The following is a 21153-nucleotide window of genomic DNA, read 5'->3' on the forward strand; positions in this document are numbered from 1 at the left end:
ATACATGTTCAAACCAGAGAGATACTGGTTAGCAAGAAAGCACTGCTCTTGTCATTATTTCTTCCTGCCAGTATACCTGTTCCTATTTCTTCTTTTGGAAGGAAAATTCATGCGTCTAACTCCCACATCAGAATTCCAGTCTTAAGTGCATCAAGCAAGAATTTATCTTCTTGTAGAAGATAAGAGACCTTATTCTGATCATTTGCCTAAGAAGACATCAACCACTACTTTGCCTTTGAATGAGGACAGGTACCCTCAAAAGCTTTCATGTTATTAGAACTACTCTTTAACAAAAAATGGAGATTCTGACCAAAGTATAAGCATTTAATCATAACACAAGTGAGCGCATGTATTTGATTGATGATAGAGCCATGTAGTGGCCAAGCATACATTCTTCATTCTTCACTTGGGTGATGTTCATGGGAGAAGGATGTTAGGAAATAAGTTTGCTGAAGGGTAAAGTTTGTTTTGGCAAAAATAGTTTTTAAATAATGTCCTCAGGGGTGGCCAGCAGTGCTAGGAAACTGTACATACCATTTTGACATTAGAACTATGATAAACAGTGCAGAGATGTAGAGGCTGGCATGATTTATAAAGGAGGCTTGAGGTTTTCAACTGGTCAGAAATAATTTTCAACCTAGGGAAAATCTCCCATGTGGCTCTGCTGTTGCTTCAATAAAAATAAACCCTATTTTTTTTTTTTTTTTTTTAAAGTGGGTGTGGTGCTGGCAAATGACAGCTGTGAAGCTTGAAGTCCCCTTGACTGCTATTTGTTATTATTACCCACCAGAAAGAGGCAGTGGTAGCAGTATAATGCAATACTTTGCCAATGTGCCCCAGTCTTGGCAAGAAGGAACTATGTTTCTGGGTGGGAAGATTAGTTCCATCTTCACATCCTGCTAGTGCTTGGCATCTGACACGTTACTGCCAGTCAGGTGTGAGTTTGTGCCTCTTGGGACATATTGACAGTGTGTATGTCTACATAACTGCCCCATGACCCTGACTTTCCATACAGACCACTGATGCAACAGCGAAAAGTCTGAAATTTGACTTCCTACCAATCAACTCCCTTGAGATTAAATGCTCTATAGCCCAGCACGAAGGAAGTTGTTTTGTTAGGCTATTTGCACAAATAAATGCCTGGAACATAGAAGTTTCTGATGAGGCAACGTATTTTATTAATTCCTTTTCTTTTTTTTTCCAAAATCTTTTCCACTTCATGACAACTTCCTCACTGTTCTGCCATGCAGATCCCTAACCCTCACAGATGAAAATCCCAAATGTCTGCCTTGCCATGCTTCTTCTCCTGCCATATCTTTACTGCCGTTCAGGGGAACACCATTTCCTCTATAGGAGAAATCCTGTAGGACTGTTTCCCTTGAGTAACTCATCCTTTGGTATCCAATGTTCCTCCATCCACTCTCTTTCCTAAGAGAGTCCACGCTAGTGCTAGACAATGAGAGGGGGGACAATACCAAATTCTCACTTAAAGCCCAGAGCACCCTTTGTGGAGGTAGAGTTAAGCCAGTTGCTCTTCCCTGCATCAGCAGGGCCAGTCTTGCTAGATAGCTTCACGCCAGTCTCTCTCATCTCCCTCTGTGTCCATGAGAGCCCAGAAAAGTACTAGGTGAGAGCAATGGTGGGTGGCTACACTGTGAGAAGAAGAGCATAGTCCAAGGAAGGACAGTCCAGCTCTGAATCTGGACTGCCAGACTTGGTGATATTATTAAAAGAATGGAGCATTTCTTTGTCTCTGTATCATGGAGTGAAAAGAAATGGTTACTCTGATTTCTCTCACATTTTTGAACATCACAGGCCCACCTCTAAATCCTCTTCCACGTAAGCAGGTAGAAACATTCTTTTTGTCTAGCACCTCTCTGTTGTAGTACTGAACATAGGTGTTCAAGATTTGGAGAAACTAGAAAGTCCACTTACCTTATGATAGCCTTGACTGCAAAACGAACCACAGTGGAGAGCAGGAACAATGGTGTGACCAGGATGTGAAACAAGGACAGTGATGCAAAGGCCTGGGCAGGCTGGAGTGGCTTGTCATTGGTATATGCATAAGTCACAAAGGTCTGTCACATCAGGAAAAGAGCATGTCAGGATAAGGACTCTTGAAAAAGATGGACAAGGACAGCAAGCAAAATATTTTGCTCAACTAAGGCCAATGACTATATACCTCAATTTATTTGGAATCCCAGTAAACTGAAGAGAAAGGTGTCTTCTATTAAAGTGAAAAAGCTTTTAAACACTCGCCAGTGATTTCAAGACATTTACACATTTACGAATGAAAAAAAGTCTGTGTAAAATCAAAGCATTTAGTTTTGTAAAGTTTTGTAACTGAATTCAGGGTTTAGAGGAAACATACAACCCAGAAAAATCAGTAAGGATCTAATAAATCTTCTGGGTTATTTTCACAGATGCAGAGCTATGGTCATATTTCATCCAATTCTGGTACATACTGTTGGCAGTAATGCCCTCAGAATTTGGTCTATGAAGACTCTGTAATGACCAGCATGCCATAGTTCCTCTAGTGCAATAGGCTGAGATTTAAACCTGCCCAGAGGACAAGCAAAATTTATTTCTCCTTAAACTGCAGAGTACCCTTCCTTGAATACTGAAATGGTGGCTTATAATGCACTTTGAAACAGGAATGATTTTCACTGCTAGACAATAGAAAAGCAAAGCAACCCAAAATCCCTTCAAAATGAGAGCTGCTCAAAATGGGTCTTCTTTCAAGTTGCAATGATTATTTTTTTTTATTTCTTACAGTAAAAATTTATATTTCCTTTTGGTTTTATCAATCCAAACCACAGCTGGTGAAATACCAGCTCTGGGAATGGGCACTTCCAGTGTCATGCTATCCTACAGTTAGCAGGGACTTATTGACTCATCTGCTGTTTTTACGAGGAATATGTCCTTCAGTAACAATGGTGTCCTTTCTTTCTTTCTCCCCCTCTATTTTCTCTCCCTTTTTATAAGGAAAAGTGAAAAAAAAAAAAAAGTATCTTACTGCAAGAACAGCTGCTATTGGTATGGCTGCATTCATAAAAACTGTGAAAGATAAATAAAATAGGCATCAGATTATATGAAATAAGAAAAAACAGTTTTACAATTAGTTGTATGGCACTAGAAGAATCCAGTTATTTCCAATTCAAGTAATTAAAACTCCAAAAGGAAAACTGCTCTGCAGGAAGAAATTTCCTTCCAGGACAGAGAGAAATCTTAAACACACAAACAAATAAACCAAGGAATTATCTCATTTGTATACTTTAGTGAACTGAGATAAAAAGATTTATATGAACAATTATGCAACACAATTAAAACATTACCCTCTCAGCTCTTCTACATTACAGAAAATACAATTTCTTTCAGACACTAATTTATCTTTGCTGTAATCAGAGCTGTTAATGTTATCTGGAGCCTCCTTACTATAAAGCAACTCATAATTGTCATTTCATAATGAAGGTGACAGAAAAGACAAAATAAAATCAACTAGGTATGTTCTATATTTTCAAGTTTCTGTGTTATATATTTCTCATGTCTTTTTATTTTAATCACATTCCACATGCACAAAAAAAAAGTGTCATAGCCACAGCTGTATCTTGCTTTAGTTGAAGTCAGGAGGAATACTGACATGAAGAAAAGGATGCATTTCCTAGTGCTACGAGTGCTAAAAGCATAGTTACTTACTGGAAAGAGATGTATGAAGTGCAAAGGTTTTGAGGCTGGTGAGTTCCTTCATTCTCGTTTCTTCCACACTAGTACAAAATATGTGCTCCCAGGCATACAGTTTTAATAACTTAATGCCTTTTAGTATCTCATTGGTTTTCTTCAATCTCTCAGTAGAATAGTCCTTCATTTCAAAAGAAAACAAGGATTGATAATAATTTGCAGTTTTAGTGACAATGCTCTTTTCCCTTCACTTCTGTTCTAAAGTTCATTAAAGATTTATTACTTTGTTTGTCTGTGATTTTGTAAAGGCTTTCAGTTGCCATACCAAGTAAAACAATATAAAATTCCATGTTCTTTGGAGATATTAAAATGCTTAAAATCATGAGGAAAAATTAAGTGATCCTGTTCTAAAAATAAAAATAAACCAAAACATCCAAATCCTTCAAATAGAGGGTGAAACTCAGGGAGGTTAGTAGGTCAGTGGGGTCCATAACAATAGATGGAATACTACATGTTTGTAATTGCTGATACAAGATTCATTCTGGGATTCATACAGCCTGGTCATGAAAATAAGATGTTTATTGATATACTTAGCTAATTGCCCCTCAACAGAAAACAGTAATCATAAGTTTTCGTAAAATCATAATCCAGAAGATGTTATGAGTCAGAGGAACTCAGAAAGGAGCAAAAATAAAAATTCAGACTATTTCTGAAATTATGCAAAAATAAATCCTCTGTTGCTATAAATTGGCACAGCTCAACAGGATTGAAGTGTGCTGAAGATTAGATACATGTATGTATAATTTGCTTATGAATATTAAGATAACAAGGATCTTTAAATATTTCACAACACAAACATCAAAGGTTGATTCAGAAAGTTCAAGGATTATGAGAATAAAGTTACCAAAGACAAAGTATCAGAAAACATTTCTAATTGGTGAACTAAATTAGACAACAAAATAAACTTGCAGCACTGAAGAAAGTACAATAGTTATTAATCCAGCAACACCAGCTGTATTTTTAGAGAATACCAAAACTTGGGGTGAGACCATAAAGTCTCTAGCCATTTCAGAGGGTGGTTGTACACATTCTTTAATACTGTCCTCCTATAATTTATCAGTTATTTGTAGTGTTTGCTAACATCCCAGGAAATACAACACCTGAATGTAGGAATAACATCCTTTCATGGAATTGAGTTCAGATGAAACTGCCAGTTGGGTGAAAACTACTCTCTGCAGAGAAGGCAGGTTAAAGCCTACACACTTTTTTCAGGTTTTTGTATGACAAATGTTAGGAAGGAAGAGATACTAAGCCACAGAAAAACAGAAAGGAAGTGGTGATGGAATTAAGGGACGGCTTGCCCAAACCTCTGCAATGAATGTTCACTAACAACAAGAACAGAATCCAGAAGACCTGGCTCCCAGTTCTCATTTCTGGGTCACAAATATCACTGAAATAATTTACTTACGAGAGTGCTCTTCTGAGCCTCAGCCAATTTTGTAGCTATGAAGTACTGTATTGGAGCTAACAGTACAATGACAGCAGCACCCACCAAGGCACTCACTCCGAGTAAATTATAGAGTAGGATCACACCCATTATTATCTATGAAGAAAAAATGAAATAGAAAAAAAAAAAAAAAAAAGAGGTAGATTTCAATATGCTGGAATGAGAGCAAGAAAAAAATGTTTGTTCTTCCAATAAACAGTTGAATGGTTCACAGGAATCAGCTGAGCCTGTACTTCAGGAGGTCATTTTTGGAAAGTGTGGGAAATGAACCCAGAAGCCCTTATTTTTTATATTAACTGCATTGTTTGTGTTACAGCCTGGTAGTCCTAATTCCAGATGAAGTTTCCACAGAACTAACAGAGCACTAAAATGATGGTGCTTGCCCCAACGCATTTTACAGAATCACTGGTCTCAAGTCTTATTTACACTAGAGCTCCTTACATCACTCTGGAAGTATTCAAAGGTCTTAGGGCTGTCATGAATCACAGTTGCATTCTGTTATAGTGATCCTCTTGCAACTGCAGACAGAGGCACATCCAAGACAGGCACTGAAGCATGAAGCAGATGTGCTGGCAGTGACACAAACCTGAGCTTGTGCATCAATACCATGTAGCTCTGTAGGAAAACACCAAGATGGAACCTTAGCCCTACAAAGATTTTGGGAACACTTCCCCCAGACGTTTACCTGAGAATGACTCTCATGCAACTACTGTGATTCTGGTTTCCGAGTTAATACAAGCTCTACTACTTAGCATTCTTATCAAAAGCCCCACTTTATGGTATAGAGATGTCCTCAGTGATAACAGACCATACAGAACTAGTTCCCTACTTTGCATTTTTGTTATCTCTTAGACAAGTCAGTTCTGTCTTTAAATCTGCCTTCTTATTACACAATATCAGAAATAAGAATCAATGGAGTTCAACATTTTGAAAGCATTATTTAACTTTTCGGGCTTCTGTAATGTAAATTAGCATACCTAGATGCCATTTTCTTAGGAGAATAACACAAGGTTACAGGTAGCAATTTGTACTTGGTGTAAACTGAAGCCCTTACTGGGGGCCTGCTCTTGCAATGAATTTTTGCCCTTGATAGCAGGCCATAACTGGTGGATACACAGTATATTTTCTAAGATTCACCCTCATCTTCAGCAGGGTATGGCTATATTTGATCACACTGGATGGATACACGCTCGGTATTTGCTACAAGCTATTTTGCTCAAGGAGGGGGCAGCCTTGACAACTGCTGTTTCTTGGGATAACCCTTGAAGGTCAACTCCTTTGCACAAGGCAAGACAGGACAGTTCTACCACCCCTTCCAGAGCGGTATAGTTATAACCCAGCTCATAGCTACCAAGGTTAGTTTCTTCCCTCTTTTTCCCAAAAAACAGCCAATTGAGCTTATCAGGCAGAAAGACGTATTACCACAAAACCAGTGTCATTGGTATCAGCTGCATATTTTGAGAAGGAAATAGTAAGTATTCACTTTTTGATTTTATTGTTGGAGTAGAGGTGTAAGGTAATTGCTATGATTAAGAGCTTAAGAGCAGAAGGACCCCTGTATTGCCTTGGCCACAGATGCTCATTCACCAAGTGCACTCATCAAGTACAAATTCATAGGTCATGCTATGCTCATTCCCAGCCAAAGCTATGGTCAAGCTACCCGTGTTCCCTGCCTCTTGATTGCCTGAAGGTGAACTATAGGAACCAGCAAAATCATCAGAAGCTTCCTCAAACCAGCCTTTTACAGTAGCGGTGAGGAAGGCCATTACACTTCTACAGTGGCTGGGACAGACACTTTATTAAAGAGACAAATGAATCATGAATTTAGGCTACATATAACTATTCACTAGCCACAGCAATCAGACCACCTGCTCATTTAATAACATTCAAAGTATTAACAGCAACACTTCCAAATAAACCTGGATGTGAAACAGTGACTTAAACTCTCTGCATTATTTCTGATTTCTGTTGCTATGTAAACTTTTTTGTCTTTTTCTCCATAAATTATTTTATGGCTCTCTAAACCCTACCCAATCCACTGGTAGTAGTAATATTGCTGACTATTATAACAGATTACTGATATAGTTCCAGGAATGTCAGCAAAACAGATCTACTATAAGAGTGGGTTCTATCCCTTTTTAAACTTGTTTAATGTCAGCAGGATCACCTATAGGTAAGGACCATGCCAATCTCATCCCAAGCTAAAATTCTGAAGGTGCTACAGAAGTCCAAGCTTCATGGGAAATCAGCATGGCTTAGGTCATTAAGTTATTTAGCACTTAAAGATTTCTTTCAGGCTAATAATTTTTACCTTTTCTTCCTACAGATCTGCCTACAGATCTTTCCCAGCCTTGTTAAGAACCAGATGTTTACAGTAACTAAGCTTGTTTAGATAAGAGCTCCTCTGAGCATTTTGTGCAGCACATTGTCAGTGCTGCTGTCAGTCACTGAGCAGGATTCAATTGCTTTTTGCTCCTGCCACAAAACACAGTTACAAGTGGACACTGCAAATGCAATACTTAGAGCTAGTCAGATGCCAGTGCTGCTGCCATGTGGCAGAAATAAAAGCAATGACTTGTGTCAGTAGTGGAAGAAATATGAGCAGGGAAAGGATGACAGGTCATCATTCTTAAACTCACAGACCACATCCATGACATGGACATCCTGCTCAAAAAATCCTCTCTCTTTACTGCAGAGACAGCCTCCCAGCCTTTGGAGGAGATGATGGGCCATGGTTCTGCTTGTTAGTCTTCCTGGCAAATGAGTGTGAAGTCCAGGTTCCCCTCTGGATTTTGTAGTATTCTCACAGACATATATGCTTTTCAACCAGGTTGGAGGATCTCTGAAATCAGGCCCTTACTTTGATGCTCTACCTGAACAGGCATTGCCCACAGATTGGGGCACAGGAACAAGAACCACATTAATTGATTTGTTTCTATGGCAACCAAGTTATTGATTTGTCCCAGCGTCATCTCTCCCATGGACAAGTTGGATGTAGAAAGCCTCAGGATCTTATTATATATCATTGCCTGTGGGAAGGGAATAAAATGGAAGATATGAAAATGATATAATTCTAAAACAACAGTAGCAGCAGGATGTTTCAAACTGCAGTATCAGTCTCTACCTAAGACAGCCCTTCTCCCAGTCTCTCACCTGAGACAGAGAGAGAGATGGAGACAGAGAGAAAGCACAAGAGAGAGAACTGACTTAAAAAACTCCAGTTCCTCTTAAAAGGTTTGTTGCTTAATGCAGACCTAAAATAGAACAAAATGACAACAAAACATCAAAATCTAGAAAACTGGGCAAAGAGATCTTTTTTTAACAAATATTTAGTGAGCCTGCTTTTCTGTGACACTTTCTGTCAAAAAGATTCTTGTTTCTGATAAGATAGTTAAACTCAAGCTATGAAGTTTTAATCAGGGTGGGTATGTATTCCCTTGGGTTTCTTTCCTTTACCTGGCCATCTATTTTTATAAAATTTGTAGGAACTTAGAAGGGCTTAAAGTTAATCAGGGCTTATATCTACTAGAATTTTAAAGACAAATATTGTGAGCCCAGTTCTCAGTGATGACCAAATATCCAACACTGCAGCTTTAAGGAATTTTTTAAAATAACCTGTGCTCTTTGCCCTGTTTCATCCATGAGCAAGGTAGATCTTGTAGAATTAATCAGAAATGCCTACAGACCATGATGAATTACATCAGCTGCATATGGTCCTAAGAGTCCCCATTTTGACAAGTGGGAGTCAGAAAAGCACAAGGAAATAATCAGGTACTCTTTCTTCCCCAAGTCTGTACCATCTATCCTGGGAGAAGGCAGAAAATGTTTGAAACAGCTACATCAATCACAGTGTGCACAAACCCCAGAAGCTTCTGTGCTGAGAAGATATTCCTATGGTTAGTTTACCAGCTTCTGTTTTGCACACAGTGCTACTGCTGCCTGTGGAGTTTGGTCTGCAGAGATCCCTGCTACAACCCACCCACATGCTGAGCTGTCATAAACATGACTTTCAGAAAGGGTCAATGGACGCCAGTTTTAGAGACACAGTTTTGGAGATGAAACACTCCTGTCCCATCCCACAGGGCTCTGTGCAAAAGGGCATAAATACTCAGAATCACCACTCATTATACATGGACAATGTTTCTGTAAAACATAGCCCAGCCAAAGATATGCTGCAGATGACTCTTCAACAGTCAGCAGAATTAACCTCATAAGCAAATGAACAAAGCAGATGCAGAGCCAAAACGACGCTGCTTATCTTCATATACCTAACGTCATCTGCAAAGATATGTTCTTACATGCACAGAGTGAGTGTTAAACTTCTACATGTTAGTATGATGGGTCTAGTTTTTAGAAAAAGGTATTGCTGCCATCAGTTTGGCTGTGTCAGTGATACTACTTTTTCCAGTTTTGTCTATAAAAATACAGTGCATATCTTCTGTCAAAAAATTGTTAAATGAGTCTTCAGATAAAGAACAAGACAAATGAAAGTACAAAGCTGGAGTTATTATTAGTGAATTTCTTGGCAGATCATGGGAACATCTTTGCTCACCAGTAAAGCACCTCGTAGGTTGATGCCAGTTTCTGTAGTCACATAGTAGGATGCCTGCAGGAATGTCCTCTGCAAGATAAGGGCCAGGAAGAGAAGAACTGCCAAAACATAAACATTCCTGAGGAATTCCTCTGAGGAAAGATATGAATTTGATGGATTCTTCACCTGAAAAGAAAGGAAAAAATTATGGAAGTGGCATAGGAGGGATTGTATATTCTTGAGACACTGGAAACAAGGAAATTCAGTCATTGCAAATGATACAAATTAGATGGATACAAATTAGATACTCCTCTCATGTTCCAAAGAATTAGGATCTGAAATTTTAGCAGTTGTAAAATTAATTGGTTTTAGCAGGAAAGGGACAATGAGATCACCATGTCTGCCTTATCTTTAGTTTCTCCATTGAATTTTGATGATTTGTAGGACAGAAATGCTCATTCAACCTGCACCGCAAAGCTGCAAGAAAGTATTTTTTATTATACAGGATTAGTTACTTATGTTGCATTTGCATATAATAGAAACAATTCCTTCTATGACACCTGTGAATTCTGAATAAAATGAGAATATATATGCCAGTATTCCACACAAAATGAGGTTTAAATGCCTCAACAGGGGGGAAAAATAAGCTCCTTTAAATCACTTTATTTGTTTTCATTTTCTAGTTATGTTCACTGTGCTGCTCTGTTTCAGGCAAAAAAGGAAATAAATGTACCAAAATACTGCAGAAAAGGCTATTCCTTTGGTATTTCCGATCCAGCTGGAAGCAGGATGTACTGAAATTCCTACCAAAAAAAAAAAAAAAAAAAAAAAAAAAAAGAAGGAAAAAGACTGTTCTACTGAAATACCCAGACCATTACTGAGATGAAAGGTTTGGAAAATACTGGAAAGTAAGCCATGTACCTACCCTCTTGAAGGTTACTTCATCACTCTGGATTACTGTCATCTGCCATGAGACTTCAGTCAGGAGAGAAGCGCCCCAAGCCGTGCAGGCTCACCTCACTGCAGTGACCCCAGCCTCTCCACACCACACACTCCTCCCTCTGCCACAGGCAGCTGACACCCAAAAGGTGTGTATAAGCACCCAACCATTTTTTCAAAAGGACTAATGTCTGTAAGACACCTAAATCCCACTGAAATAATAGGACTAAGTGGCTCCACCAGCCCAAGACTCCTTGAAACGGGGGTTGCTTAAGTACCTGATTGGTCAGATAAATATATTTGAAAACTCTTTTATTAATGTTCTGCTGCATCTAACTTCCCCATGTTTACACAGTGAGGATATCAATAATAAAATAACATTTGTAGATACCTTTATCAATGTACATAAAGTTCTCAGGAATTAGGGGGGAATAAGCATAAAATTCAATTAATTCACATTAATTGAAACTAGAGAGAATTTAAAGGAGAAACACATAATAGCAAGAACAACCAAGAGAAAGTTGATCAAAATCCATAAATCAAAAGCAAATGTATTCTGAAATGTATTCAAGAGAGTGTCACCAAGCCAGGCCCTTGGTGTGGTTTCAGTTATCCAATGATTTTAATCTTCCCTTTACCAAGTGTCGATTAAAACTTAAAAAACCCCACAACTAAAACCACTACACTGAAGAGTACAATAAAGGAAGCAAACAAGGTACAGAGTCCTAAATTTGAGATCCAGAAACAATAATTTTCAAGCTAAAATACCTTGTTTGTTCAACATGCAAAAACCCCCCATTTTTGAGGCAAAATATGCACTTTGCCTTTTAACTCTGTGGCTCAAATCCAACACATGGAGGTTCAAGGATGATAAAGAGCTTTATTTGACAAGCTGCACAATTAAAGTCTCATTCTTCAGTGTAATGGCTGAATGAGAGTCAGAAGCCAAATTCAGACCATCAGTCAAGAAAATTAATGTCAGAAGTGAGCAGCCAAGAAGAAGATATTTGGGTAGTGATAATAGTCAAATGCTTTATCTGAAGGGGAAAATGTTATTCCATTACATACCTATCTGCTCATTCAAATTCAAAACACTCACTGCATAAAGTGTATGGAGATGTTTCTGTATCAGAACACAGAAGCAGGAAAATTTCTTCATCATGTCTTCTCTGCTGTCAACTAGTACAATCATTTTACCTGTATCTTTTCACTGGCTACTAATAATTTCTTTTTCTTATGATAGAAAATGTTCTGTGTCAGAGGCTTGCTCAGTGCTTAGAGGTGATCTCTGAAAGTTCAGTCTCAGTGAAACTTGAAATGAGCTGTGAACTAGCATCTTTTGTGCATCTCTAGTATCAAGAATGCCACTGAATAAAGTGGATGCTTTTCAACTTCTATAAGTCAATGCATTTCATCATAGCAATAAGCAGCATTATCAGTCACAAACAGGGAGTGACTACTCTCAGCTTCCCAGCAGAAAACCGATTTCAGAGAGCTCAAACCTGTCAGTGAACTATGAATGGACAGGAACAGAAATTAAGAAGAATTCCCAGACTCATCCTTGATGGATGCATCCACCAACAGCGGGTATCCTGCCTGAAATGAGGAGGCACAGTTGAAGAGGAGCAGAAAATCTGTTCCTTCTCCCCAAAACTGCAGGGACGACTCCACTAAGAGGCAGAGAGCTGGGCAACTGGGGGAAGCCTGCACACCTGTGTTGCATTCACACGAAAGACTTCCACTACTCAGGTTTATAACTTGACTGCCTCTCACAAAAAAATACCCAATTTGCTTGAAAGAAACAATGAAATAATACAGCGATGATCACAGACATATGAAATCATGCAGCCAGACATATTAAAAAAGTCTTTCAATCCATGTTGTCAGGTTACCTTTTCTGTTGTATTTGTATTATTGGTTGTATTCTGGAATCCCTGGACAATGCCAGAAATGCATAATGGCCCAGCAAAACCCAGCAAATCAGCCAAGTAACGGAATGTGCTGCTGAGAAGAATTGGTCGTCCAAAAGCACTGTACATTGCTAACCATATGGAGGGACTCCGATTGGGCTGGTCTGCTACCTTTTTCTGGAAAACAGAGAAACAGGTATCAATGCACCAAGAAGATAACTCCCAGGCTGTATACAGCAGCTTCCACCTCGCTCCTGTCTGGATGCCCAAATGATTCCTGAAGGGTATTTTGGAGTAGATGAGGTAGCAAGCGAGCTGTAGGTATCAACAAATTTCAGACATTCTTCACATCAAATTCAAATTCTGCTTTCTCTTGGTAACTGTGGTTCCTCACCTCTAAATCCTAACAGTTTTCTGAGCCTGTGAACACAGGAATGCAAATACAGATTAATCGTACTGGCACGTTCCTTGTCACATGTGTGCTCAGAAAAAAGTCTGACCTTTCAAGCCCTTGCTCATATGGGTAATCTTGACTTTTACAGTAGCTGTGAAACCACTCGATCCAGTAAAGGCTTCTGATGTGAGAAAGGGATTGAAGGAAAAAACACAGACAGACACCAACAAGAATATAATTTAAATTGATTTATCTGGATTTTTTCCCATCTCTTGGATGCTTTCCAGGAAGACACACTTCAGCCAATCACTAATTACTGTGCTCAGAGATGAAAGTAAGAGGCTTTGTAGGGAGGTAAGACTAAATCAGCTAAGGGTCCTTTCTAGCCTTCAGTTCTGTGAATCTATGCAGTATCACAACTCTTGCCCTAAAACACCAACTGGCAGCTATCTCTGTATCTAGTCAGAGAAGTTCTGGTATTTCGGAGGTCCTTTTAATCTAAAGAAGAAAGAGTTTTACATAACAGATCCATGGCCTGCAGAGCACTTCCTTGTGCTTCAGGCAGCAGCTTTTGACACTTTAAAAAAGCATCTGTCATTCTTCAAGTAGGATGGATGCCTGCAACTTGTAACCCAAGCCAAGCCCTCCTGAGCATTCACAGAGACATTTTAAGTGTAGCCCAGCAATAACAACTCCCTGCCCCCAGCAAATTAACCAGAGAAAAGCCTGTACCCTGCCTGGTTGCCTCATCATTTTTCCTCTTTTCTGTTTGTCCTTTTACGCCACTTCAACAGTGAGATAGAATATGCGCATGGTGCCAAAAATGTACAAGTGTACAGGAGGGCCAGATAACTGCTTACTGGCTTCTAGAGATTAGGTCAGTCTGGACATACCCAGTGCCAAGAAGCTGAGTACACAGAAATAAGCAGCATGGGGACAAATTAGAGGTAACATTTCCGAAAGTGGTAAGAATGAAACTGCTTCTTCCGATGAGGGAAAGAGCACAGAGGCCTCATGGGAGTTTCTCAGACAAAGGCTCTGAATTTGTTGCCTAATGGGTTTTGAGCTAGACTGCACTACAGGGGCTGTTGTCATCCTCCTCAAACAAACAATCTGCACTCTAACAGCTTGATAGGAGCTAAACTAACTTATAAGGAAAACACATCTTCCATCTTTTGGAAAAAAATTGCACGTACTGTTCTGGGCATTCACTTAATGGTAAATTTGGTAAATGGCAATGGTAAATTCTTATTTCTTTAATAAGATTTTGCTATTTCAATAGCCATTTTCAGTACTACTACAAAATTCACATAATTGTCATCACTACACGAAATCTATTCACTTTTCATTGGAAAAAAAACTAATTAAATTAAACTAACTAATAATCTCTATTGTTGTTTCTTCTTTCTTAATCAGGACTTCAAATTAGCTGAAGCATCTAATGAGGAGGGGGGAGCAAGAAAAGTGCATTTTTTTTTCTAATCTTAAACTCTATTCCACAACGGTTCTTGAGGCCCAATGTTATGGGCTTCCAGTGTAGTATGTTGTATGTTTGAATCCTATCCTTTATTTAGGTGCTGATCTGTCAGTCACCACTCATTATAGCTCTCTGACAACCACTGACATGTTTCAGTAAATCCACAGTTGGAAGTTTGGCCAATGTCATAAGAATCAAATAAAAAGCTCTGTCTGGGCCTTCTGCATCAGAAAAAAACATTATTATCATGATTATTTTCTGCAGTTTCCCAGTCCCTTTAAGACACTGTGGCTTGGGAAGACACCTGAAGCCAAGAACTTCTCCTCTTGGTCACAGGAGACTGGAAGGACATACTTTCCTTTTGGAAGGTGAGAAAAAGAACCTTAAAACATAATGTTAAAAAAGATCCAGTTACAGAAAAGGAATGGAGCTGTACTAAAGACAGGGAAGAGTTTCAGCAACACAAATGTGAACTTAATCAGTTTACACAACTATGCATCTTGGTGTTTGTTCACATTTGATTAGTTTTGTTGGTAAAGTTGGTAGCATTTGTTGTGTGAATTACTGGGCTGGACCGCTGTTCTCACCTGCGGCACTTGCTTAGGTTTTCTTGTCTTTGTCACCTCCATTTTAAATCACTGTAATTTTCTCTACCTTGGGCACTCAACAGTTGAAATAAGGGCAGTGAGACAGCACTTGCTGGTAAATCAAGCCACCTGTAAGGTACACCTTGGTAAATATGGAAATCTGACTGTTTCCTTAGTGCTGGAGCTGACAGTGTCAGTCTGATGCTGAAGGGCAATGCTCTGTTCCTGTGATTTCTAGCTATATAACACACTTTCTTTCCTCTTCTTTTTGCTATAACAGGTAAGATCCACAGTGGCACATGAATAGCAAGACATAGGAAATTCTGACGGTCCTTGACTTTAAAACTTGCATTTTCTATTACACCATCCCAAACGTAAAACCTTCTATTGCCTGTCAAGGCAAATTACATGGGATTTTGGTTGATGGGGTAAACCAAATGTAATATCAATGTGTTAAATCTACTTTGGGGTATGTGGTGTATGATGCATTAGTAAGAGGTTTGAAACATCTAAACCACTTGTATGGAAAACAAACCAAAAGCCAAGCAACAACAGAAACAGGATCAATTTTTTTTGGCAGGGGATTATGTGACAAGTACTAGCCACAGATAGTACGTTGGTCCAAAAATTTGGCTGTGAGAGTTTCATTGCATATTGTTAAGGACATCTTTATCTTCTTAATCTTATTAAAGAATTCTTTATATTCAGCCAAAATATCCATTAATATAGTAGGAACTGTGAACGTGTATTAAAGAGAATATATGAATTTAAGTCATGGATCCAAGCCTATGTGTATGAAGTGCATTACTGCTTATTCTGCAGAAGAAGCCTTCCTATCCACAGCTCTAATTTCTCCCGGATTCTTAGAAAGGTATGATAAAAATACTGTAAGATGAGGTATGTCTGCTTCTATAGGAGACTGTCCAGAAAAGCAAGAAAATATATCATGTCCATCTTTTAGAATATTTACTGATGGCAGGAAATAATGAGATAAGGAAAGCAGATTGTAATTTATTTTTGGCAATACTTTGTTTAGGAAGAAACCTCAAACGGCATATTTAAGTAAGCTTAATTAGAGCTTATTTTACCTGTAGTTTTATAGTATCTTCTAATTTGAAAGAATGTATGCGATGTTGTTTTCTTATGATAGGCTGTGTTATGCTATGTTGCCACACACAAGCTATCTATGAAATCAATAACAAATTACCTATATCTTTCTGTAAGAGTTGGAATGCCTTTTGCAGTAGCAACTACGAGACTAATAGCCAATTAGAATGTCAAAGTTATTTATCCTTGTATTGTGTTGTTTTATATTACTTAATATTACAGTAAAATTACTGATAACTGGCTTTAAAATTCTATAAAATACCATGTAGCATGAAAGTGATATTATAATTAAATTACTCAATGGTTTGAAAAAATTACTTATAACTAAAGAAATCTGAGTAGTGAATGTATTCATAATAATAATAACTGCTTGATGAAAATTTAAAAATGTAAAAAAACATAGAACAGACTAGGGAATTCAGATTTGTCACTGAGAAATGTTAGCTTACGTCTCGTGTCAGTGGGCAAACCTTCATATGGTAGGAGTCAGAAGAATTCTCTCTAAATAGTTGAATACAGATTTAAGGAGTTGCCCACTGACATCAAAGATGTCAGTGTTCACAGACTTCAAATGTTCACAGACTTCATGGTTACACAAGTGGCAATATCCTGTTTTAGCAGAATATAGCAGCCATAAAAAGTCAGTCTCAGACCCACTAGTTTACACTCCTATATGCTTGGGAGACACAGGTTTGGAAAAAACAGTGATTTTGAGAAAACAGTAATCAAAATTTAACCTGACTCAATTCCCTCAAGCTATTACTTGTTAGAAAACCTCAGCGGCTTTCAATTTTCATAGCATGCAGAAGGGATAGCAAAGCAACATCACATGAGCTATCTCAAGGGCATTTTACAATACAGAATATTCATGATCATGTTCAGCATCTTTCATCAAAGCCTGATAAGAAGAGTTTGGAAAGGAACAGAAGCCTTCTGTCTGCAGGGCCACAGAGCACAGCTAAGATCAGCTATCTTCATGCACAGGCAGGGATAACCCCACTTAATCGAGAGGATGCTGGGGATGCTCCCCTCGCTGGCTGCGGAAGATTAGTGTAAAATACACACTGACAGCAGAGACAGTGACATATCATCTCTTCCAGATTGCAGACCATGCTTCAACCTGAAGAATTTTCCTAATTCTGTGGCTGTTTTCTGACCCAACCATGAACAAACCAACACATTTCTCTGTGGGAGTGAACTGCAGCAAGTTTTACTGCCTGACTCTTTGGATTGGTTTTAGCCCTCTGGTTTACTTTAACTTTATCTATGAAGTATCAGTTTATGTCAAGGTTACAGCCTGGTTTTGAATATTAGCATAAATGTGCTAAATGCCGTGGTAATCTTGAGACTTGAAACAATTACGGAAAGCAAAAAATCTGAAGTCAGCCAACTAAATGTAGGTGCATGTAACCGTATCTATGCGAGTCTTCATATGTGCATGACACACACCGAGGGAAGATACACACTGAATGTTTTCACTCATGCACATGAGCAATGGCACATTTAACTTGCCTTTTGGCACCTGAACCACATATTTGTGCAGGAACACACAGTATCTGCAGATGTAAACGAGCTACAGACAATGCTTGCACCCAGACATCATGCCTGTCATTAAGAATGGCACAGAGACTCAGATCCTCAGGGCATGTAGGTGCCTAAGACTCTCCAGTCTCTTTAAGTAGTATTTAGGCACCAAATGCTTCTCCAAGGAGCTGGCCTAAGGGATGCACTTCCCCTTTGCTATGATAAGCTCAGTTCCAATAATTCCGTAGTTTTCTGCTTAAAGCAGAAGGGTCTCTAGTCTCTACTCTCTGTAAACATCAACTACAAAAGGAAGGAGAAGCAACTTACATCTATTAAAATAAAAACAATTGTACTGATTAAGGTTTCATTTCAGAGAGCCCAGCAAGTAGAGTGCAGCTCCATCAGTTGCTGGGAGCATAGAGCTGCTCCTCCTGGCTTTCCTTCTCATTGCAGTTCTAAACCAGACACTGCATGGAAACACATTTATCTGGTTTCTGCAGGAATGGGATTTATATACTTTTGTCCTACATGATACATTTTCCAAAGTGACTTCTGAATGCCTGTATTCTCTCTGTTTATGCTTGAGAATTGATATGTATGTACAAAGCAGGGAGGCAGGCTCTCAAATCCTTCCTCCTTTCTGCAAAACAAAATATTTCTTTTTTGGCAGAAATCACAAGGTTTAAGCACAAATGAAACACCACAGTTTTGCCTAAATGCATCGAGAAGTTTCTCTGGAAACTCCTGCCCTACCCAGTGAGTTTGCCCAACCATGGTTTTTGTACTGTGTCTGGCTGGGATGGAGTTAATTTTCTTCATAGCAGCCTGAACAGTGCTGTGTTTTGGACTGGTGACTAAAAAGCTGTTAAGACACAAGCGTTTTGGCTATTCTTGATGTGTGTTTTTGGCTATTTCTCTTTCTAGAGAAAAAAGTGAAGATGAGTGTTTCCAGCTGAAACTATGGACAGAATGTCTTCTAATTTAAGATGCTGTCATAAGTAGCTAAGATTTAAGCAAAGCTTTCACCTTTAAAATGAAATCTAGTAAGTGATCAGTCTGTTATGGATTTAGTTTCCAGTTGCTCTCAATCTGGCAACACTCCCCTGCTGTAAATTCACTTAAAACCAAACAGTAACCATTGGATTGGAACTTCCTAAGCCAAGTTTCACCTTGGAACAAATTATCCTAAGTTAAAAATTCCTAAAACTAGGACTTCATAGAAGCAGAAGAAATTCAAAGTGACATTATAGTTTCCAAGGCCAAACAGTGACATGAACATCTTTGGTTACCTTTTGTTCCTCATACGCTTCTTTGAGACAAACATAATTTGTCAGTGCTCTCATTGCAATTGGAAGCTTTCCAATCGCCTTCAGGTCCACGGGTTTCTTGTGAGCAGATATAATAAGAGTATTCATCCACCAGTAAGTTGCCTTTGAGAGCAAATTGACAAATGGCTGCAGAAACCTCACCCCCAGGTCCTGTAGATCTTCTGGTGGCTTTACTTTCTGAGGGTTCATGAAAAAAACATACCTCTGGAGAGGAGAAAATAGACAGCATGTGCTCAGGAATTATCTTATTAATGGTAATTTTTAGTAAAAATTATGTATAATACAACTACAGTGTCAAAGTATTAAAAGCATTTAAAGGTAATTATACATTGAATATAAATATAAATTTGCATACAAATAGGAACATTTCCATTTTGACAGCATAACTGGCAAGAAATTGAGCAATATGGGATGTGGACAAAGCTCTGTAGCCTACCAGCACCACCTGTCTCTATCTGAACAACAACAAAAAAGAATTCTTGGGGTATAATTATATTTTAGATTATCATGGGTAAGAACATATGCTAATTTATACATTCACTACATATATAGCTTATCTACATTAACATAGCATAGATTACATACATGCATACATATACCCTTACATGCACAAATATGTATATCTATCTATACAAGTAAATATGCACTCTCTGTGTGTATACATATACACAGGCATGCATACATACCAAGCACAGGGGACACATGAAGGACATACATTTTAAAGAGATGTCAGGTCCCATCAATTTCCATAGAATTAACCAGACATTTACCACTAAGCTAAACTTGGGCCTAAACTTGACACAAGCCAGTGTTACTGGGACTAAAGACCCATCTCCATCCCCGAGATACCACTGATTTTTGTCAGATCCTGATAAAGAAACCACATACCCTAACTCGAATGACATTGATCTCCACAGCCATCAGCAGCCCATAGAGAATGACCATAATTCCAGTGATGCAGAAACGCAGCTGAGAAAAAGGCACACCATCCTGGCAGTATCTGACAAGCTTGATTGTTTTGGTGACAAAGGCCATTATCCAGTAAAGAAAGAGAGCTGTAAAACAGGTGCACATGCATAATTAAAAAAAAAAAAAATAATAAATGAATCACACCAGTGCTGCAAAAGTTTTAGCTCTCTCAAACAGAAATATTCCATGGCTTAGTGTAATGCAGGCACGGTGAGCCTCTATATCACCAGCCTGCAGGCTGGCGACGCATGATGTCAGCCAAAGTCAGGAAGCCAGGTTCAAGAAATTTGCTTTGCACTTCCTTTTCCCAAGTCACTGTTTTGTTTCCTGGGCTATCACTCTTCAAAGATGTCCACAATGGTGGGTCTTCACACAATTACAAAAGTCCACTGAGGTAATCTGAGGGGGAACTTTGTTATTAAAATGAAGTAAAAGTCACTTAACTTGACAAATATCATATTTCCTCTTTGAAAAAGCAGGGTGCCTCCCAGGGGAGCATATGGAAACATGCTCATTTTGAAGAAGAGTTCATATAGTTTAAATATATTCTGCATCCTGGCTTGTATCTGTTAATGGCTCATTCAGGTTGTTGAGTTATAGGTAATTTGGACAGTATCCTTGTATGAAACATTATCCTGCAATGTCTAGTCAAATTCTTCTGATCATCTCCTGAATGAGACAGCAGACTGGGTAATCTCAGAATCAACCACAAAGGATGCTGAGAAACAACAGCCATCTGCACAGGATGGTTTGTGTTCATAGTAGCCTTTTAAAATAGCCCTTTTGAAGGGCAAGCTTTTGCCTCAAAATAATGAGCAGTCTTAAAAAATACCTAAAATCTCATGCTAGAAATACTACAGGCATACAATGCTTTTCCTTTTGTGATCATTTTTAAAAATAGTTTTCAGTGTGTACCTTACAAAAGGTGTAACAACTCCTACAAAATACTAGTTTGAAGAGCAGAGAATTATTCCTCTCAATATTTTCACACATTTCACCATCCTCTCCAATCTATGCAAGCTGACTTTGGCTAACCTACTGGGTTTTGTAAGAGTGTATAAATATCAGACCTAGACTTACCCAACAGTAACTTTGGAAAGTTAGATGTTTCAATATTATGGTAATAGACTATGGATACAGTGGCAGCCACAAATCCCATTATAGCTGGTAGAAAGAGATGCAGATGGCGAGATTTCATTTGT

At 38.6% G+C, this 21153-nt stretch overlaps 1 protein-coding gene across 10 annotated transcripts in view; it reads right to left on the reverse strand.

Moving 5' to 3' along the window:
- ABCC9 (ATP binding cassette subfamily C member 9) overlaps positions 1–21153 on the reverse strand; it is a 79450-nt gene that overhangs the window by 46401 nt on the left and 11896 nt on the right. For 9 of the 10 annotated variants that reach the window (XM_074871390.1, XM_074871393.1, XM_074871383.1 and 6 more), the window contains 10 exons: positions 21032–21153; positions 19871–20037; positions 18944–19186; positions 12548–12742; positions 9738–9902; positions 8059–8214; positions 5147–5281; positions 3697–3859; positions 3017–3057; positions 1936–2078 (listed from right to left, as the gene is read on the reverse strand). In XM_074871390.1, the coding sequence (XP_074727491.1) occupies positions 1936–2078; positions 3017–3057; positions 3697–3859; positions 5147–5281; positions 8059–8214; positions 9738–9902; positions 12548–12742; positions 18944–19186; positions 19871–20037; positions 21032–21153 (1530 nt within the window). Of the gene's footprint in view, positions 1–1935; positions 2079–3016; positions 3058–3696; positions 3860–5146; positions 5282–8058; positions 8215–9737; positions 9903–12547; positions 12743–13691; positions 13720–18943; positions 19187–19870; positions 20038–21031 lie in introns of those variants that run through there. The other variant, XM_074871391.1, reaches the window with a different exon arrangement.

The sequence above is a fragment of the Strix uralensis genome, chromosome 5 (genome assembly GCF_047716275.1).
Source record: "Strix uralensis isolate ZFMK-TIS-50842 chromosome 5, bStrUra1, whole genome shotgun sequence".
Lineage (NCBI taxonomy): Eukaryota > Metazoa > Chordata > Aves > Strigiformes > Strigidae > Strix > Strix uralensis.